The 18,458-nt window shown below is 41.6% G+C and overlaps 1 protein-coding gene and 1 long non-coding RNA gene across 5 annotated transcripts in view; one reads left to right on the top strand and one right to left on the bottom strand.

The window, feature by feature from the left end:
* Positions 1 to 18,458, bottom strand: part of LOC106613021 (protein turtle homolog B) — a 74,023-nt gene that overhangs the window by 37,795 nt on the left and 17,770 nt on the right. For all 4 annotated transcript variants that reach the window (XR_001330407.2, XM_014214849.2, XM_014214850.2 and 1 more), the window contains exons 2-3: positions 17,223 to 17,420; positions 1,651 to 1,797 (exon numbers count right to left, since the gene is read on the bottom strand). Coding sequence is in view for 3 of the 4 variants with exons in the window: in XM_014214849.2 (XP_014070324.1) it covers positions 1,651 to 1,797; positions 17,223 to 17,420 (345 nt within the window). In the remaining variant the exon portion in view is untranslated. The remainder of the gene's footprint in view (positions 1 to 1,650; positions 1,798 to 17,222; positions 17,421 to 18,458) is intronic.
* On the top strand, positions 7,108 to 8,586 carry LOC123744743 (uncharacterized). The gene is made up of 3 exons (XR_006771178.1): positions 7,108 to 7,614; positions 8,122 to 8,276; positions 8,471 to 8,586. It is a non-coding gene; the product is annotated as an uncharacterized lncRNA (long non-coding RNA).

The raw sequence follows: 18,458 nt of genomic DNA on the forward strand, positions 1-18,458 counted from the left end.
GACACATTGGTAGTCTCCCTCTTCATAATCTCTACCTTTTCAGTTTCATAGTGACCATTAGGTTTACAGTGAACATATGTTGAACCTCATCCAATGTCAAGTATACTGTATATGCATACTGTTAACAGTCAGTTACAGATTAGAAAGTTCCTGATGAGAATATGAATGAGCCTCACACAGACAGTGAGCATAAGTTCACACACCAAAAATATATTTTGAGTGTGTGAATCTGACAGTATAAACTGCAAACTGTCACATGAATAATATCTTCAGTCCTTGTGAGGTGTCTATCTGGAGGGGAAAAAACTGTTTAATGTTAAAAAAATGACTAACGAAACCACTGCATTTGGTCGAGCCCATTATTTTCAAATGCTTGCATCATATGGAGAAATAACTACCCACCTCTATCCATCCGGAGGACGGCCAAATGGGAGATGCATTGTATCTCAATAACACCAGCAGACCAAAATAATTGGAATGGACAGATATGCTGCAGCTACAATTTAGCATCCGCGGCCCTGCAAACTGAATTCAATATGGCAACGTGAAATTAAATTCCATTACATTTCTCTAAGACAAGTATATTTTATTGTCTATTATAAGATATGACAAAATGAATAACATTACATGGAGAATATTGAAATAATGCTTAAATATTTAAATAACGCTATGTAACTGAATGTCTACAATTAGAACATTATTCAACCTTCTAAAAGTCCCAACTCTATAAATACATGGTTCTGGTCTTGAACAATGTACTGGAACACATTACATAGATAGAAGCAGCTAGCTGCTAACCCAATGGGGCCTTCCTGGGAAGTGCAAACATGCAGATTATTTTCCCGTCTGGTCATTCATTTGATTGCTCCCAGACTATCCCAGACGTTCCCTGCCGGAACTGTGTCAAACAGGCCACAATCAATTCCCCTTCTCACTAGTCTCTCATCCCTTTATCCCCAAGGCAATCTGAAATGTGTCTGTCTGTGTGACGTTCTTGAAAAGGCATTATCTAAAAGAATACCTAATTGCCACTCATCATAGCTTTGGCATCTCAGAATAAACATAGACTGAGTGACTACAGGGAAATGGCCATAAATCATGAAAACAATTATTTGGGCGGACAAATGATTGTACAGTACCACATACAATCAGTAAAAAGCCAAACATCAGACTGGACAAGTGATAAAACAAATCAGCAGGCACACAGTAAATCTGAAATCTCAGACAGACAAGTCATTGCCACCTCTACTGTATCTGACTGGCGAGTCAGAGAATGAATGTTCTGACAAAAATATTCAGAATGTAGTTAGCTATAGTAAAGCTATCTGAGGTAAAACAATGAAAACCGTGGCGGCTTGGAATGTTAGCAAGCTATGAGGTGAACATTGACATGAATCACTCGAGCACACACATCTGACGAGATTACACTGTAGAAACCCATTCCCCATATTGGGTCTCAATCCCAAACCACACTTACCACACTCCAATCTGTTGGTGCTGACAGTAAAGTAACAGTGAAGTGAAGCAAATGGCACCCTATTCCCTATATAGTGCACTACTTTTGACCAGAGCCGTATGGGCCCTGGTCAAAAGTTATGCAATACATAGGGAATAGGCTGCTATTTGGGATGCAGCCAGCGACTGACTCACCATTGACTGTGAGCTGCACCCAGCTGCCATTGTGGAAGGTGTTGTACTGCTGCTCCAACATCAGGACCCTACACTCGTACCAGCCCTGGTCTTCTGAGCGCACTGGGTCGATCTGAAGAGACGCCTTCCCATGCAGGCTGGCTCTACCTGGGTTAGGAGAGAAGAACACAGGTAGGGTCAGGAGTCAGGACCATAGAATTTGAGTTGATCCAAATGGTACACCCAACATGGCCGCCAGTGTACCCAAAGAGCACCATGAATCAGTGTGATGTGCATATCTAAACATGGATGACGCTTACACAGCTCTTTCATTATTCCACTGACTGTTCAATTAATTAATGACACTACAGTATCACACACCAGCATACTGACATAGCACTGACACAGACATCACACAGCTGGCAAATACGTAGCTGCTCTGCCAACAGCATCTTCTCTGTGTCTCTGAGCAGGTTCATTTGGTAAGCCAGTGGCCTTAGATTGTGCTGTTAGATACCCCCTAACCTATCCAGTTTGATTACAGATGGCTTCAATATAAAGAATGCTAATGACCAAGGTCAGGGAGATTTGATTTGACCCAAAATGAAAATGATTGGATTTGAATTTGAGCTGTTCCCAATCCATACTACTTCACAACCTCTCACAATAAACAAACTACCAACAGAACCTGGCCAGAAGAGAGCTGCCTTCCAGTATTAGGATTAATAGATAACATTACCTGGAGGGCAATATCTCTTGCTCTCTCTCGTCTAGAAGCTTCCCAGCTAAGGTTCTCCTCCTCTCCTCTCCATCTCTTACTCTATATATATTTTCTTTCTCTTGCCCCCCACCCCACCCCACCCCCACCTCTCTCTGTCTCTCCCCAGCCAGTGTTGTCATGTTTGCAGTTTTCCCACCAAATTGGGCTACCTTGAAAACGATGTTGCAGTTGAAAATGTATTGGTCATGGTTTGCGGGTTTTGGGGCTATTTCTAACACGCTGACTAGACCGGGCCATTGCGCGCATGTTGATTTTACCCATCCACACCAGACGCGATCAGGACACGTAGGTTGAAATATCAAAACGAACTCTGAACCAACTATATTCATTTGGGGACAGATTATGGCAATTTAGCTAGTTTGCTTGCTAATTTGTCCTGTGATATAAACATTGGGTTGTTATTTTACCTGAAATGCACAAGGTCCCCTACTCTGACAATTAATCCACAGATAAAAGGGTAAACCGAGTTTGTTTGTAGTAATCTCTCCTCCTTCAGGCTTCTTCTTTGGACGTTATATGGAGGTTGACATGGTTGGGGAGTAACAGATTACATGTAACGGATTACAAAATATAACTGTAAACCGTTACATTACCAGCTCTTTTTTTTTAAGTAGATAATTACTTCTAGGATTACTTTCAAATTTAGAAGGGATGTTTTCGGAATATTTTTTTTCCTTTCATATTAACGTCAATCATATCATTAACTGAAAAAGTACCTCTTTGATCTTACCGCCTGAGCAACATACACGGTCACAAAAGAAAAGGGTATGGCGCGCCAACGCAGTGCATTACCCTAAACCAACGCAGTACATTTTTTGGATGGCATTTCAAAGAACAATGTGTTCAGAGAAGAAAAGGGCAGTAATGTAACAGTTCAATGCAAACTATGTTTGCCCACGGTAAAGCTGCTGTCGACATCCAGAGACTCGACTTCGAACCTGAAGAAACACTTGGACGTAAGGATGACGATTGGCAGGTGTGGATCATTATCTTGCTTAGCTAGCTAGTCTGTAGAGACAGACAGGTTATCTTCACAATGTTACCAATCTTACGGTATAGGTCGGAGATTTCAGAGAGTACTAGCTAGCTACTTAGTCAGATTTCTAGCTAGCTAGCCTGTTTAGTTTGCTAATTTGCTTGCCAACTCTCCTACACTATGTGGTATGCTGCTCACTTAAGGTTGCTCTGTCGGTTGCTAGCTACTGTAGTTAGCAAGATATCATAGCAAGTATGCTATTGTGCTAATTTAACAATTTAATGAAATATATTTTAACTAAGACAAATCAGTTGTAGATAGTTGGGTGAAATTCACTGGGCTACATAGCCTAGCTAGCTAAATCAAAAGTACAAAAAAAAAATGTTTTGAAAGCTAACGTTAGTTGCACTCTGTAACCCAACATTACAAGATGCTCACTGTCAGGGTTGTTGCTAACTTAGTTAGCTAGCTAGCTATGGTTTCAGAGTACCATGCTACCCAACTCAATAAAGCCACACTGCAGTTTTCCTGCTGTTCAATTGTTTTTCAACCCAAATAAATATTTGAGTATTTCTATACAAACAATATAAACCACCATAGACATCATTGCATTCACAGCTTTGTCCATGTGTGAGTTGGTACATGTTCCAACCCCAGCCCTGTGTTTATGAGACAGGGGCAGGCTATAGAAAGTGAAACATAAGTTTCAAAAGGGTGGACAAAAGTTGGGTAAAGCTACAATCCTTAATTGAAACAATAACAAGGTTCTCACTCCACTGTTATTTTACTTATACTGTATTGTCATAGTTAAGTGATTACATGTAGTTTTTTCAGAGGATGCATAACAATCAATGGAAGACCCTGAGCAGGAAAAGGCAACCAGATGACATGGAGGAGTGGAGAGATTCACATCTGAAGCCCCCCCCCGCTTAAGGGCGCCAGGCTGCCTTGCATCACTCACTCCTATCATCTATTATGCACACCTGACTTCCCTCGTCACGCGCATCAGCGATATTGGACTCACTCATCTGTTTATTACCTCCTCTATATTTGTCAGTTCCCTTGCTCTGTTCCCCGCTGCTGCATTAATAGTTTTTTGTCTTTGTTTGCTGAAGCTGTTCCTGTCTCGTTCCATGTCCGTTATTTATTAAATGTTTTACTCCCCGTACCTGCTTCGTCTCTCCAGCGTCATTCCATGTGACAATGGGTTTTATAACTGACTCAAGTATTTTGGAGCTGATGTTTAGGCCGAGGTATATGTGTGTATATATATATTTAGATATATTTTTTGGGGGGTCTAGATGGAATTTGTATTCTTGGTCCTGGTAACTGGACCTTTTTTGGAACACCATTATTTTTGTTTTACTGAGATGTACTGTTAGGGCCCAGGTCTGACAGAATCTGTGCAGAAGATCTAGGTGCTGCTGTAGGCCCTCCTTGGTTGGGGACAAAAGCACCAGATCATCAGCAAACAGTAGACATTTGACTTCAGATTCTAGTAGGGTGAGGTCGGGTGCCTCAGACTGTTCTAGTGCCCTCGCCAATTCGTTGATATAAATGTTGAAGAGGGTGGGGCTTAAGCTGCATCCCTGTCTCACCCCCTAGCCCTGTGGAAAGAAATGTGTTTTTTGACAATTTTAACCGCACACTTGTTGGTTGTGTACATGGATTTTATGTTGTATGTTTTTTCCTCAACACCACTTTCCATCAATTTGAATAGCAGACCCTCAAGCCAAATTGAGTCTAAAGCTTTTTTTTAAATCAACAAAGCATGAGAAGACTTTGCCTTTGTTTTGTTTGTCAATTGGGGTGTGCAGGGTGAATACGTGGTCTGTCGTACGGTAATTTGGTAAAAAGCCAATTTGACATTTGCTCAGTACATTGTTTTCGCTGAGGAAACATACAAGTCTGCTGTTAATGATAATGCAGAGAATTTTCCCAAGGTTGCTGTTAACGCATATCCCCCGGTAGTTATTGGGATCAAATTTGTCTCCACTTTTCTGGATTGGGGTGATCAATCCTTGGTTCCAAATATTTGGGAAGACGCCAGAGCTGAGGATGATGTTAAAAAGTTTAATAGCCAATTGGAATTTGTAGTCTGTATATTTGATCATTTAATTTAAGATACCATCACCCCACAGACATTTTTGGGTTGGAGGGTTTGTATTTTGTCCTGTAGTTCATTCAATGTAATTGGAGAATCCCGTCGGGTCTGGTAGTCTTTAATAGTTGATTCTAAGATTTGTATTTGATCATGTATATATTTTTGCTGTTTGTTCTTTGTTTTTGAGCCAAAAAGATTGGAGAAGTGGTTTATCCATACATCTCCATTTTGGATAGATAACTCTTCGTGTTGTTTGTTTCGAGATTTCCAATTTTCCCAGAAGTGGTTAGAGTCTATGGATTCTTCAGTTACATTGAGTTGATTTCTGAAGTGCTATTCCTTCTTTATTCGTTGTGTACTTCTTCTATATTGTTTTAGTGATTCACCATGCGAAGGCGTAGGCTCAGGTTTTCTGGGTCTATGTTTTTAGTTGGATAGGTTTCTCAATTTCTTTCTTAGGTTTTTGCATTCTTCATCAAACCATTTGTCATTGTTGTTAATTTTCTTCCATTGTCTGCTTGACATTTTTAGATTTGATAGGGAAGCTGAGGTCAAATATACTGTTTAGGTTTTCTACTGCCAAGTTTACACCTTCACTATTACAGTGAAACCTTTTGTCCAGGAAATTGTCTAGAAGGGACTGAATTTGTTCTTGCCTAATTGTTTTTTGGGTAAATTACCACACAATTTTCCTTCCATTTCTTAATATTATTCAGTTCCTTTGGCTTTGATGTCTCATGATTTGAGCATAGCTCTGTTCAAGTAGAGTGTGATTTTGCTGTGATCTGATGGGGGTGTCAGTGTACTGACTGTGAATGCTCTAAGAGACTCTGGGTTGAGATCAGTGATAAAATAGTATACAGTACTACTGCCACGAGATGAGCTGTAGGTGTACCTACAATAGGAGTCCCCTCGAAGCCTACCAACTATGTACATACCCAGCGTCCGACAGAGCTGCAGGAGTTGTTGTGACCCATTTTTGTTGGTTATGTTGTCGTAGTTGTGTCTAGGGGGGCATATGGGGGAGGGAATGCTGTCAACTCCAGGTAGGTGATTGTCCCCGTGTGCTGAGGGTGTCTGGTTCTTGTCCAGTTCTGGCATTTAGGTCGCCACAGACCTAGTACATGTCCCTGAGCCTGGAAATTGTTGATCTCCGTCTCTAGGATGGAGAAGCTGTCATCATTAAAGTATGGAGATTCTATTGGGGGGGATATAGGTAGCACACATGAGGACATTTTTCTCTGTTGAGATAATTATTCATTTATTAATTTCTAGCCAGATGTAAAATGATCCTGTTTTGACTAATTTAATAGAGTTGGTTAGGTCTGCTGTATACTAAATTAGCATACCCCTGAGTCTCACCTATACTTCTAAAAACCAATGAGGAGATGGGACTTGGAACAAAGTTCTATTTAGCCTTTATTTAACGAGGCAAGTCAGTTAAGAACAAATTCTTATTTACAATGACAGCCTACCCCATCCAAACCCAGACGATGCCGGGCCAATTCTGCGCCACCCTATGGGACCAGATGTGATGCAGCTTGGATTCAAACCAGTGACTGCAGTGACGCCTCTTGCACTGAGATGCAATGCCTTAGACTGCTGCGCCACTCGGGAGCCCATTTTAGTCCCTTGCTACGCAAATGCTCGTTGACTTGTGCAAACAGTTTGGATGCAATGACTGAATAACATGTATGTGTACATTTATTTTGCAACGCGAGCAGCATGTCAGTTGTACCGCGGCTGCCATGGCATTTCTCTTTTCGTATTTCCTTGTGACCTGCTATTGACTGTCAGGCAGTGAGACAGGCTGTTGCTGAGTGAGTGGTGGGGAGGGTCGGAGGTGTGTGTGTGTTGAGAGAGCGCTAAAGTTATTGGCTGAGTCACGGTGCATGTACACTAGATAGCGGTAAATTGCCGCGTGCCGCTTATGTGACTCGCTTGTGGGCGTGCTGGCAGCATATTCGATTGTGCGTCAATAATTCAACATAGCAAGTTTGTATAAAGGTCTGGTTATTAAATGGGTACATAGTTCAATAGTAATATCTTCTAAAACGCTCTGGTGACAAACACACTTTGCTGCCCTGTTTCCAATTGTCCACATGGCTTGGAGAACCTACTCAAGTAAGTAAATACATTTCAAAAATGTTAAAAAATAAAAAAATAAAGATGTATTATTACCTAACTAGCTACAGTACAGGCTAACTCAAATGATCTGCTAAATGAGCTAGCTAGTTTGCTATCTAGCCAACTTCACATACTGTATAGATAGCTAACCAAGTGAATTAAATATCACCAACTAACTAACTTCATATGAGCTAGTTATCTTGATGTATTTATCACTGTAAAAAATAAACTCCAAATGCATTTGTAGGTAGCTAGCTAACAGCCTTAGAGGAGGGTGAAAGAATAGCAGCCCCAACTGTCAAAGTTGCATCCCACTGTGAGAATGTGTTCTCAGTCAACTTACCTGGTAAAACAAATTATATATATAAAAAAGTGAGTTGGCTATTCTGGATAGGGCACATACTTTTGTGTAGTTCCTGTCCCTAGAAGTGAGGATGGAGATAATAGTAACATAATATTCAGTGCAGTGTAATTTGACTATAATTTAGTCTGTTTCTTGTAAAGTTTTCTGTCCTTTGATAAAGAGACATACGAAGAGGTCCCAATGAAGAGCAGTGGTTCTCAGTCCTGGTCCTGGGGACTCAAAGGGGTGCACATTTTTGTTTTTGCCTTAGCACTGCACAGCTGAGTCAAATTATCAACTCATCAAGCTTCAAGTGGTATTTATGTATTCATTTGTGATGCTATCCTTGATATGATCCTGTTATTGTCACATGCACATATGTGTGCATATGCATCTATCAATCATCCAATGTTATCATGATTTGTTATCAGGGATATTATACTTCAGTAATCCACAATGACCTGGTGATGTAAAAGGCTAATAATTACATTGTCTTCCACATTCCTACAGAAACCTTGTAACTGGAGATTCCTCCAAAACGATTGCCTACAGTTAACATGTAGGGCACTGCAAGGTTGGGTGACCAGGGCCATCTGGGACTGCCTCGTGGAGGAATTCAGGTGTGTGAAGGCTACCTGTGTCCTGCATAACTTCATGAGGATGGACACGAGGACCAGGAGGGGATCTGCAGCTTGCCGCCGTGTGCCAGAGGAGAAGTCTGCTGTTCTGCAGGATGTTTCAAGGATGGGGTCCAACAACGCAGCAAGAGGCAATCCATGTACGGGAGATCTTCACCTCCTACTTCTTCGAAGAGGGTGCTGTTCCCTGGCGACACCATAGACTACACTATGCACAACCAAAGGCTATTTTAAGAGCCATTTACATTGCAATTAGGGTATTCTTCCATTTACTTAGCTATGTCAACTGCAGTTATTAAATTCCCAGTTTCTCTCCCTTTGATTTCTATTTCTCAGGTGAGGGTGCTGTTTAAGTAAGGGTGTGATGTCTGTACAAAAACAAAACAGGCTATTTTAAATCACCCATATTGAAAAAATGTAGGACAATTAGACACCCTATAACCCACACCTACATACTCATGTATCAATCTGATTGATGGATTGTGTTGTGAAGTAAGCAGGCTCAGGTGTATAACTGTAGCGCCTTCCACCTTCAAGGAATAGGCAAGAGGACCAACCATGGAGAATAGTAAGACACTTCATTATTTCTATAACTAGGCTATATTGTTTGTCCTGGTGTGCCCGTTCATGTTTTTCCAGCACAAAGTACTATGCAGCCACTTAGTGTGGTGTGGACAGCAGGTGAGGCCACAAACACAGAATCCTGTTAGAACACTGTCTCTTTAACTACCTTATTTTCTCAATAACAGTATCTCTCCTTCACTTCATCCCTCTCTCCCCTTCTCCCTAAATCCTCTAGGTTATATCAGCTATGTCGGTGAACCCCTCCCGCATCTGAACTGGCTACATAGAGGGCACAGCATGATCAGAGGTGAGAAGTCACTTGGTCAGGTAACAGGAAGTATTATTAAAGAGATGCTTTACATTGAAATATAGATCGAGATGCAGTAGTCCCAGAGTTAATGATCCAAGGTCAGTTTTGCATGTCACCTCCTGATGATTATGATGACTAACAATGTTAGAATAAAAATAAAAACAAGGCTTAAACATGCTCTTTCTCGCCATCTGTCTCTCATCTGCAGATATGTTTTGATGAGAGAGGATGCCAACCAGTCCCATCATCGCCACCTCACCCACTCTTAAGATAACCTTCAGGCCAACTAGAGACACTATTATGTAATTGTGATGAACCGAGAGAATATTTGGATAGCACTGATTCATTAATCATATTTATAAGGCATGTATTTATAACACTTTGATAATGAACTTCTTTCAATAAAGCGTTTCACATTCTCTACTGGTTGAAATTAAGTCATATCCTGTGTTTATCAGATCAATGCAGATGAAGGGCATTAGATATTGAGATGAACCGGTTTTAGAGTATTTGCATGATGCATAGGATTTGTAGTGTATGGTTTTTAAAATTCTATTTCTGTATATGAATTACAAATCAGCAATTAACTAGTTAAATCCTGTTTCTAGTCTATTAGTTACGTGTAACCATTGATGTCCCAGGATCAAGATTGGTAAACACTGTTGAAGTGTATAATTGTAATGCATACATGCAGACACAGCATCATTCAAAGACTGGAATTTGATACTCCTGGTACTGGATATGACTTGAAAAATAATCTCAAAGACATTCATACCTGAACTGCACCTTTATTTGCCAAGGTAGAGTACATGATCAGTGAATATATTAAATGTACAGGCTACAATGTGGGGTACTCATGCATGGTAATAACTTGTCTACGACTTGCATCCTTGGCACAAAGTTATATTATATTCTACTCAATCCATAGGCTTCATTAATGTTATTCAGACTGTTTTGAACTGGCTATGATAGCTAAGGTTCATAGCTAGGTTCTGAACTAATATGTATACCAAACGTTTGGGTCCATACACAGATCGGCTAGATAGCTAGCTACACATCCATAGGCACACAGGTATTTTTATCCTCCACTGCACAATAAGCAAGAACATAGCTAGCTACGTTATTTAATCTATCTGCATTGCATGGCAAATATCAGCAAGGCAAGCTTACAAAATTGTACATTCAATTTGCAGTAAATGCTTTAGCTAGCTAGATTCTTTACATCCACTGTTTCACAAGACGACAGCCTGGTTTGCTGGTTGTTTCAGGAGTCCCTAAAACAAACAACCAGAATTACAATTTCATACTCATGTCACAACACCCATAAAGCTAGCCAGCTAGCTGGTTAATGTTAGCTAGTCAGCTAGCTTGCTAAATCGAGATTTTCGTAAATTAACTTTATGGTAAAAAATATGCATACTCGTTTCTCTCTACATTAACTAACATATTCCTGTCAACTGTACATTCATTTTTTGCATGATTCGTTATGATGTTATAATCACTTACATTTGCTTCCATCATAGTATTTTGTCAGCCGTCTTTTCTGAAGAAAGTCTCCAGCCTTGGGTCGCATAGCATCAAATTCGTCATGGGAACCAATGGTAGAGCATGGTGTTTGCAACGCCAGGGTTGTGGGTTCGATTCCCACGGGGGGCCAGCACAGGAAAAAAATAAAAAATTGTATGAAATGTATGCATTCACTACTGTAAGTCGCTCTGGATAAGAGCGTCTGCTAAATGACTAAAATGTAAATGTAAAATGATTGGTATTCACCCAGCGGTCGCGCTGGTGATTTGCCTAAAGTTGGGAAAAGTTGATCTTTTTCACCGCCACCTTCGCTCCGCCCAAAGGTCCCACGCCCTCTCCGCTTCTCAGCGCTTTCCTTCCAATGACACGGCCGGATAAAAAACGTACCCGATTTAATCTGGTTACTACTCCTGCCCAGTAACTAGAATATGCATATAATTATTGGCTTTGGATAGGAAACACCCTAAAGTTTCTAAAACTGTTTGAATGGTGTCTGTGAGTATAACAGAACTCATATGGCAGGCAAAAACCTGAGAGGATTCTATATGGGAAGTGGCCTGTCTGACAAGTTGTTGTTCATCTGGGCTCTTTTTATTGAAGACTGAGGATCTTTGCTCTAACGTGACACTTCCTACGGCTCCCATAGGCTCTCAGAGCCCGGGAAAAAGCTGAACGATATCGAGGCAGCCTCTGGCTGAAACACATTATCGCTTTTGGCAAGTGGCCGATCAGAGTACTATGGGCTTAGGCGCGTGCCCGAGTCGACCCCATGCTTTATTTTCTTTCGTCTGTTTACCTAAATGCAGATTCCCGGTCGGAATATTATCGCTTTTTTACGAGAAAAATGGCATAAAAATGGATTTTAAACAGCGGTTGACATGCTTCGAAGTACGGTAATGGAATATTTCGAACATTTTTGTCACGAATTGCGCTATGCTCGTAACCCTTATTTACCCTTTCGGATAGTGTCTTGAACGCAGGAACAAAACGCCGCTGTTTGGATATAACTATGGATTATTTGGGACCAAACCAACATTTGTTATTGAAGTAGAAGTCCTGGGAGTGCATTCTGACGAAGAACACCGAAAGGTAATAACATTTTTCTTATAGTAAATCTGACTTTGGTGAGTGCTAAACTTGCTGGGTGTCTAAATAGCTAGCCCTGTGATGCCGGGCTATCTACTGAGAATATTGCAAAATGTGCTTTCACCGAAAAGCTATTTTAAAATCGGACATATCGAGTGCATGGAGGAGTTCTGTATCTATAATTCTTAAAATAATTGTTATGCTTTTTGTGAACGTTTATCGTGAGTAATTTTGTAAATTTTTTGTAAATTCACCGGAAGTTTGTCCCGCCGGCCCTAGAGAAGTTTTAAGCACTGGAAAACTACTTTTCGGCTCACTAGAGTGCATTACATAAATCCGCTTGGAGGTGGTTTAAACTGCATTCTAATGTTGACTGCTTAAATATAACGGTATCAAGCGAAGTGCTTTGTGCATGCTCAATTCTTGGGTCTCGGGGTAGCCCGAGTGGAAATGTTATCCTCTCTGGGCTAGGCGGGACGAATTCGTCCCACCTACGCAACAGCCAGTCTAATCCAGTGGCGCGATTTTCAAATACCTTAGAAATGCTATTACTTCAATTTCTCAAACATATGACTATTTTACAGCTATTTAAAGACAAGACTCTCGTTAATCTAACCACACTGTCCGATTTCAAAAAGGCTTTACAACGAAAGCAAAACATTAGATTATGTCAGCAGAGTACCCAGCCAGAAATAATCAGACACCCATTTTTCATGCTAGCATATAATGTCACAAAAACCCAAACCACAGCTAAATGCAGCACTAACCTTTGATGATCTTCATCAGATGACAACCCTAGGACATTATGTTATACAATACATGCATGTTTTGTTCAATCAAGTTCATATTTATATCAAAAACCAGCTTTTTACATTGGCATGTGACGTTCAGAACTAGCATACCCCCCGCAAACTTCCGGGGAATTTACTAACAATTTACTAAATTACTCACGATAAACATTCACAAAAAGCATAACAATTATTTTAAGAATTATAGATACAGAACTCCTCTATGCACTCGATATGTCCGATTTTAAAATAGCTTTTTGGTGAAAGCACATTTTGCAATATTCTAAGTACATAGCCCAGCCATCACGGGCTAGCTATTTAGACACCCGGCAAGTTTAGCCTTCACCAAAATCAGATTTACTATTACAAAAGTTTGATTACCTTTTGTTGTCTTCGTCAGAATGCACTCCCAGGACTTCTACTTCAATAACAAATGTTGGTTTGGTCCAAAATAATCCATCGTTATATCCGAATAGCGGCGTTTTGTTCGTGCGTTCCAGACACTATCCGAAATGGTAAATAAGGGTCGTGCGCATGGCGCAATTCGTGACAAAAAAAAATCTAAATATTCCATTACCGTACTTCGAAGCATGTCAACCGCTGTTTAAAATCCATTTTTATGCCATTTTTCTCGTAAAAAAGCAATAATATTCCGACCGGGAATATCCTTTTAGGTAAACAGACAAAGGAAAAGAAAGCTTTCGGTCGACGCGGGCACGAGCCTGAGTCTCACAGTACTGTAACCAGCCACTACCCAAACGCGGTACTTTTTTTTCAGCCAGAGCCTGCAAAGCCACGATTCAGCATTTTGCTGCCTTCTGAGAGCCTATGGCAGCCGTAGGAAGTGTCACGTTATAGCTAAGATCCTCACTCTTCAATAAACAGAGACAAGAAGAACGACACCTTGTCAGATAGGCCACTTCCTGAATGAAATCTTCTCAGGTTTTGGCCTGCCATATGAGTTCTGTTATACTCACAGACACCATTCAAACAGTTTTAGAAACTTTAGGGTGTTTTCTATCCAAAGCCAATAATTATATGGATATTCTAGTTACTGGGCAGGAGTAGTAACCAGATTAAATCGGGTACGTTTTTTATCCAACCGTGTCAATACTGCCTCCTAGCCCTAACAGGTTAAATGGAAGTTATGAAACCCTCGCGTGGTTCTTTTTATGGGGAAAAGTACTCAATGAAACTAGGCTAAATGTGGAGAATTATACATTTGTCTCTGTTGGCCATCAAGTAGCCTATTAATATATATGCCATTGTAGGCTAACATTTGATCAAATAAATATATTGAAATTACGATATCACTGGAATCATTGCAAATCAATTTGTGCCACTTGTGTAGCTTACCTGGAGCTGGCAAACGAATTGAATAAAAAGCCTATATCTTCAGTTTGTTGTTGTAGCCTTGTGTTATTATGAACGCATTAGATTGACTTTAACAGTAGTCAGATTAGGCTGCAGGTAAAACAAATGTAAAAAATAAACACTGGCTGTTGTTGACGAGCATATTCAGTTCATATACCTATTATTCATATTTAATTCAGTGATTGAAATTATAACCCCATCCTCAGTAGCCTACTCCAGCAGGAAATTGAGGAAACAAGCATTTACTATTGCGAAATCGCCTCACTATTCATGTTGAATAAATCAGTCTGTTAATTTGAACTAAGCAAACTGCTAAATCGTTCAGTTTACATCTTGCCTACATCTTGTCTAGGCTACTGTAGCCTTATTGCTTAATCATACCAGTCAAGCGGGTTAAAACGACATCCATTGATGGAAAAAGATCTGACGAGTTTAATCAGGGAAAATTCTATTTTCTCTTGTCACATATTCAAATGTCTTTATTACGTCATGTCATAGATTGCAATAATTATTGAATTGTAATGGTCGTTCCAAGTTACTATGATATTCGTTCTTAATTGTCTCGATAGCGTTATGGAAAAAAGTGTTTATTGTATAGATATGGCAACTCCTCGCTTGCTGTGAAAAAAAAAAAAATTGGCTAGTTTTCAGGCCTTTTGGGCGGGTTTTGATTGGTCATTGGGCAAGAATTTTTAGCTTGACCTGGCAACCCTGTTCCAAGCTCCCCACAGCTACCTGATGAAGCACAGGGCTTGGAAAGGGAAAGCACTTAGTGTCAATAGTGAAAAAGACTGACTTTTCTTTGAAGGCTTAGGAGATTAATAGGAAATCTAAAAGTAGAAAGTCATGTCACAGAGGATGAGAGAAGTTGAGTAAACCAGGCATGTTGAAATCTGTCTCACAGCTTCCAACCCACTGCATCCACACGGCTTCTGCTACAGCCCTGACAGTCGAGCCAGATAAACTGACTGAAACACTCTCTCCTCTGTTAGAGCCGTGCCCTGGGACAAAGATCCTTTTCCAAACATTGAGATGTATATACGGTATGTACTGTAAGTACTGTTGCTTGTTTGTTCATTTTGAACGTCAGGAAAACATATTGGCGTGGAGGGCGGGCTGGATTGCTCTTCCAGTAGCGCTGCATATAGATTCGATAGATAGCCTTTTACTGGGATGGCTGCCATAACTGACGAAGAAAACGGCAGGTTTTTGTTGAGCAGGAAATCGATAAGGCAAAGGGAAGAGGGTAGAGGAAAGAGGGAGACTGCAGTCTTGCAGTAAAAAGGCGAGGCTTTAAAAGTCAGGTCTATTTTAGCCTGGGTGATGAAGTGCTGAGTAGGGTAGGTGGTGGCGTGAAGGGTAGGGATCGACCTCAGGTTCAATCTGTCACCGAGTGAGAGGCGTGCTGTAAACAGAATTAACAATACTATGTACACATCAGGACCAGCCCTTCCAGGGCATTCACACACACTGTAATCTAACACTACTGCTGCCTACAGTGAATATTGCCCTCTGGGTTTATTAATATCACACATAGGCTTCGATCCATTGCACTGCTGCAATAGCTGTAGAGGGAGGAGAGGAGAGTAGAGCTAAAGAAAGCCATGCAGCTAAACGTTCAGTTCTTTAAAGACCATAATCCCTCTGCAGGCTTTTCCCTGGCTCTGATTGGAGGAGAGACTGGGAATTGGGTTTGGGTGAGATGTAAGACCAGCCTGTCCCCAAAAATCTTTAACTAAAAATGCACAAACTAAATATCATAGTGTCTGCATTATTGATTGTTTCTTTGCGTTAGTTGGTGCAAAAATAGCATTTTAAATGTTAGATTTGCATATCACCTTGGGCAATTGGCTAACACACTAGAGGAGCACTCCATTTCTGTCTAGCACGGATTAAGACACTTGCCAAAGGGTAATATTCAGTCGAACAGTAAAAGTCTGTATTTTCCTCCCTGCAAGAGAGAGGTGTGCCACTCCCAATCCACTTCAACATAAATACAACACATATGATGTGAACCATAACCCCATTATTTAACATAATCTAAGATAGAATCCCTTGTAAAAGATAAGGTCATAGTGGAATTACAAAATACACTTCAGTCTTCAGGTATGCCCATTTAAAGCTCACAGACATAGAGGCAGAGAGGCGTGAGAAGCTAGCTTACCCCCGCATACGAGCTCTGCTACTGTAAAAGGCCATCCAAAACCTCTTATCTTCAGCATGAATCCATTTAGACCCAGAAATATAGGATTAATATAGTACATTAAGACACAGAAATATAGGCTGAATACAGTACATTAACACCCAGAAATATAGCAGTACATTGACTGCCTTGCAGGACTAGCCAGTCTAACCGGGCAATGACAGTACATTTAATCTCTGTTCCACCCAGATGAATTATTTATTTGGTGAGAAATGGGAAATGGGGATTCATGAGAATAGCCAGCCAGGCAGATCTTATACTGTGTGTGTGTGTGTGTGTGTGTGTGTGTGTGTGTGTGTGTGTGTGCATGCGTGTGTTAGGCAGCAGGCCACTCTGGCCTAGTGGGCCATGGTAATCTCCAGACACTCCAGCCACTCAGCTCCATGTAGACACAGAGAGGATATAGTCCCATAAAACACCCAGGGGAGGTTCTCATGAACCATGGCCCAGTCTCAACCATTATCACACTGTCACAGCTCTACTGTAACATGGCATCTGTCCCCACAATACACTTTAATCTGAGCTGCAATGTGCGTCAGCGTGTTAGTGCTGCCTCTGTTCTGTTCTTTTCTGTAATTTCATAGCATTGGAACCAGGCTACATGGCAAATGCTCACTAGATCCTTGGCTCTTACCGGTGTACTCTTGGTCAACATGGGGAGGTGGAAGGCTCTTACCGGTGTACTCTGGGTTGACATGAAGAGAGTGGAAGGCTTGGCTCTTACCGGTGTACTCTGGGTTGACATGAGGAGAGTGGTCGGCTTGGCTCTTACCGGTGTACTCTGGGTCGACATGAGGAGGATGGAAGCGGAAGCTGATGAAGAAGGGGATGGGCACTCCGAACTTGAACCACTCCACCACGTAGGGGGGCTGCTGGCCGTCCAGGGGAGGGGACACGTCACATCCCAGGATCACGCTCTCGCCAGCGCGCGCCGTCACAAACTGGGGCTCCTCTCTCACTCCGTGGGCAACTGGGGGGGTAAACAGGAGAGGTTATTTTAACCAAAGAGCTGAGGGTGCCTTAAAGAAGGAGGGAGGTCATGGTACAGTACATGTGCTGTACTGTTCTCGACTACTACAGCTGTGCTGACCAAGCAGAGAAGATATTGCTGCTTTGTTTCCCAATGCCTATAAAACACAAATTCCATTATAGCTACAGTGATTGAAAAAACAGGCCATGTAGCTCGTCAAAACTAAGATTGAACACCCCTGCCTACAGTGTTGGCCCCACTTATAGACCCTAGTAGGTACTTATATGGATCTAGTACAGGACAGTCTGGCTCTGTACAGTTCCCTTGTCGTCATCTCTCCTGGTGAGAGAGAATTCTGTCTGGTTGCCTACAGTACTGTAAATAAGTTACCAGCCCAGGCGGCTCTATTGATCAGAGCTGGCTGCTGCTCATATGGGCTTTACTATGAGCTGTACCAGGGGTGGGCTGGCGTTTAGCCATGGATGTTCAGGCACACTGCCGAGGGTTGACCTATCGGACGGCTGAAAGGTCGGCCTACCTGCCTCAGCAGAACGCTCACTCTGGGAATGGATTTTGTCCAGCTGCCTCCCCCGCTCTGCTCTCATTGAGTCAGCCTGGATCTCTGGATCTCCTCCATTAGACTGAGCATTGCCGCCCTTCCACCCTCCCTCACCCCCCCTCCCCTCGCCCCGGGGGGAACATCGCTTCAGGGATCAAGAGACATGCTGACGTTTCACTCTCCAGAAACACCGGCTGAATAACTTAGCGCTTTCATTAACACTATTACTTGCATTATGGCTACTAATGTTTTCAGGAAGTACAGCATCCAAGTACAGTAGTGGTAAAGAAAGGCTCCGCCTCAGGATGGGGAAAAGGTAGCAGTACGATTCTCTAGGTAGGTTTCTGTAATGGAACTCATGCCTTGTGTTGAGTGTGTAAACCATTGTCAGTGTTGTGTAAAATAGGAAGTGCTACGGTTGCCATTGTTCCTTTCCAATTAAACAGTCATGAAGCCTCTTTACCTCTATTTCAGGCTCC

The sequence above is a fragment of the Salmo salar genome, chromosome ssa09, assembly GCF_905237065.1.
Source record: "Salmo salar chromosome ssa09, Ssal_v3.1, whole genome shotgun sequence".
Lineage (NCBI taxonomy): Eukaryota > Metazoa > Chordata > Actinopteri > Salmoniformes > Salmonidae > Salmo > Salmo salar.